We start from the raw sequence: 2,608 nt of genomic DNA on the forward strand, positions 1-2,608 counted from the left end.
ACAGTAAAGCTCTCATCTCTTCACAGCAGCCCTGTAAGAAAGCCCTTTCTTTGTTTTACAGTAAAGCTCTCATCTCTCACAGCAGCCTGCTAGGAAAGCTCCTTTTTCTTTTAATAGCCCTGATAGGAATACTGCTGGTAAGGGACTAGCTAAGTTCCTTTCCCAAGACCCCACGCTAACCGCAGCCCTGGACCTGGACTTGCCCTAGAGTAGCTGCTTACTTTCAACCAAACCCTGCAATATTTTTCAGCTGGCCACATAGCGGCGACCCAACCCACTAAGGCAAACAGACATTGCCCCTCTGTTTTCCTTCAGAGGAATGGCAGCTCATCTCTGTGCCGGAGGACGTAACAGGACTGTGATGCTGCCTGTACGTTTCTCATGAGTCTAACCTAGCAGAGAGGATATAACAGGACTGTAGATGCTGCCTGTACGTTTCTCATGAGTCTAATCTAGCAGAGAGGATATAACAGGACTGTAGATGCTCCCTGTATGTTTCTCATGAGTCTACTCTAGAAGGAGCACAACAGTCAGAGAGGAGAGTGACCTTTACAGCCTACGATCATGATCTTTAACCTTTACAGTCAGACTCCACTCCCAAACCCAGGTTCTTCTTGTTTTCATATTAATTCTGACCTTTTCTTTCCTTCTCCAAATGTAATCATCAAGGACAGGGGTAGTAGCACTTTAGGAGAGGAGGAGGATGAGGAGGGTGGACAGATCTGAAGACGCAGGATGAAGATGTGTCAGGTTCAGGTTCTCTTCTCTTCTCCTGAACGATGGACATCGGTATGTCCCAAATGGTACCCTATTCCCTACACAGTGCACTTGTGTTGACCCGAGCCATGTGGGCCCAAAGAGCCCCGTGGGGCCCTGGTCAAAGAGCCCCGTGGGGCCCTGGTCAAAGAGCCCTGTGGGCCCTGGTCAAAGAGCCCCGTGGGGCCCTGGTCAAAGAGCCCTGTGGGCCCTGGTCAAAAGTAGTGCACTATAAAGGGAATAGGGAATACCCTTTGAGACACATCCAATGTGTCAGTCCCAGGTTCTACCGCTACAGGTTCTACCGCTACAGGTTCTCCTCCTTTATGCCCTCCAGGATCTTGATGAGGCTCTCCAATCCAAACACGTAGCCCCGATCCGGCCCGTCATGCACCGTCTGGTCGTCGCGGAAACCTTTGAAGGTGCTGTGGGCAAAGTCTATCATGCGGACGTCCACACTGATGCTAGGGCTGGAGGGGCGGGTTGGAGGACGAGGTGGGCCGTGAGGGTCCGAGGGAGGCTGCTGTGGAGGGGCGGTGGGGCAGTGTGGTGGTGGTAGGAGAGACTGCGGGAGCTGGAGGGGTTCTTCAGTCGGTCTCTGGACCGTTTGGAGACCCAATAGTAACCCCGGTCCCTGGACACTCATTCCTACTCCTGGGTTGACCAGCGCCACCTCCTCCTTCTCGGAGGGCATCTCAGCGGCTGGCTGTGGTACAAGCCGTGGTGCTTTCTGCCAGACGTRGGCCAGCTCAGGCTCCTTCCCCTCATAGATGATGAGCAGGGAGGATGAGTAGAAGCGGTAGGTGGTCTGTCTCTCCAGAACGGCCTTCAGGCTGCGTAACTGACACAGCATGGGCTCAAACAGGTCCTTCCTGAGCGACGCCCCGTTGTGCAGGTATTGGTGGAGGGCGTGGCGGAAACCCTCGATGGACAGGCTGCGGCCGTAGTACTTGTTCCTGCACAGATAGTGGCCCGTATCCATCTGGTACACCTGGACCATAGAACCACAGAGAGAACAGAGGTTACACGTGGGCCATAGAACCACAGAGAGAACAGAGGTTACACGTGGGCCATAGAACCACAGAGAGAACATTAGTAGGCTCCGACTACGCCGTAGATTTTGGGTTGTTCCAGACACAGTAGCTGCCGATACCGCCGAAGATTCTGAGGTTGTCTTTCTAGACAAGTAGCTCCGACTACGCGTAGATTCTGAGGTTTCTCTAAGACCAGTAAGCCGACTACGGCGTAGATTCTGAGGTTTCTTGTCTTAGACACAGTAGCTCTGACTACGCGTAAATTCTGAGCTTGTCTCTCGACAAGTGCTCGAACTATATGCGTAGAATCTGAGGTGTCTCTAGACAAGTTAGCGTCCGACTAGCCGTAGATTCTGAGCTTGTCTCTAGAACACAGTACTCCGACTATGCCGTAGATTCTGAGGTGTGTCTTAGAACAGTGTTCCGACTAGCCGTAGATTCTGAGGTTGTCTTTGTCTTTAGACACAGTAGCTCCGCTACCCTAGGATTCTGGAGGTTGTCTCCAGACACAGTAGCTCGACTACCGTAGATTCTGTAGGTTGTCTCCAGAACAGTAGCTCCGACTACCCCCGTAGATTCCTGAGGTTGTCTTTGTCTGCTAGACAGCAGTAAGCTTGACTACGCTGTAGATTCTGAGTTGTCTCCAAACAGTAGCTCCGACTACGCCGTAGATTCTGAGGTTGTATTAGACAAGTAGCTCCGATACGCGTAGATTTGAGGTTGTATCTACGACACAGTAGCTCGACTCGCGTAGATTCTGAGGTTGTCCTAGACCCCGGTCTCCCGGGTGGCGTCAAGTGGTCAGGGCCTGATCACAG

At 52.4% G+C, this 2,608-nt stretch overlaps 1 protein-coding gene across 1 annotated transcript in view; it reads right to left on the reverse strand.

The window, feature by feature from the left end:
* Positions 1–231: 231 nt before the first annotated feature.
* Positions 232–2,608, reverse strand: part of LOC112069206 (inositol hexakisphosphate kinase 1) — a 19,782-nt gene continuing 17,405 nt past the window's right edge. Inside the window, exon 4 of the mRNA XM_024136495.2 lies at positions 232–1,747. Within this exon, the coding sequence (XP_023992263.1) occupies positions 1,064–1,747 (684 nt within the window). The 3' untranslated portion in view covers positions 232–1,063. The remainder of the gene's footprint in view (positions 1,748–2,608) is intronic.

This window comes from Salvelinus sp. IW2-2015, unplaced genomic scaffold (genome assembly GCF_002910315.2).
Source record: "Salvelinus sp. IW2-2015 unplaced genomic scaffold, ASM291031v2 Un_scaffold932, whole genome shotgun sequence".
In the NCBI taxonomy this organism is placed as follows: domain Eukaryota; kingdom Metazoa; phylum Chordata; class Actinopteri; order Salmoniformes; family Salmonidae; genus Salvelinus; species Salvelinus sp. IW2-2015.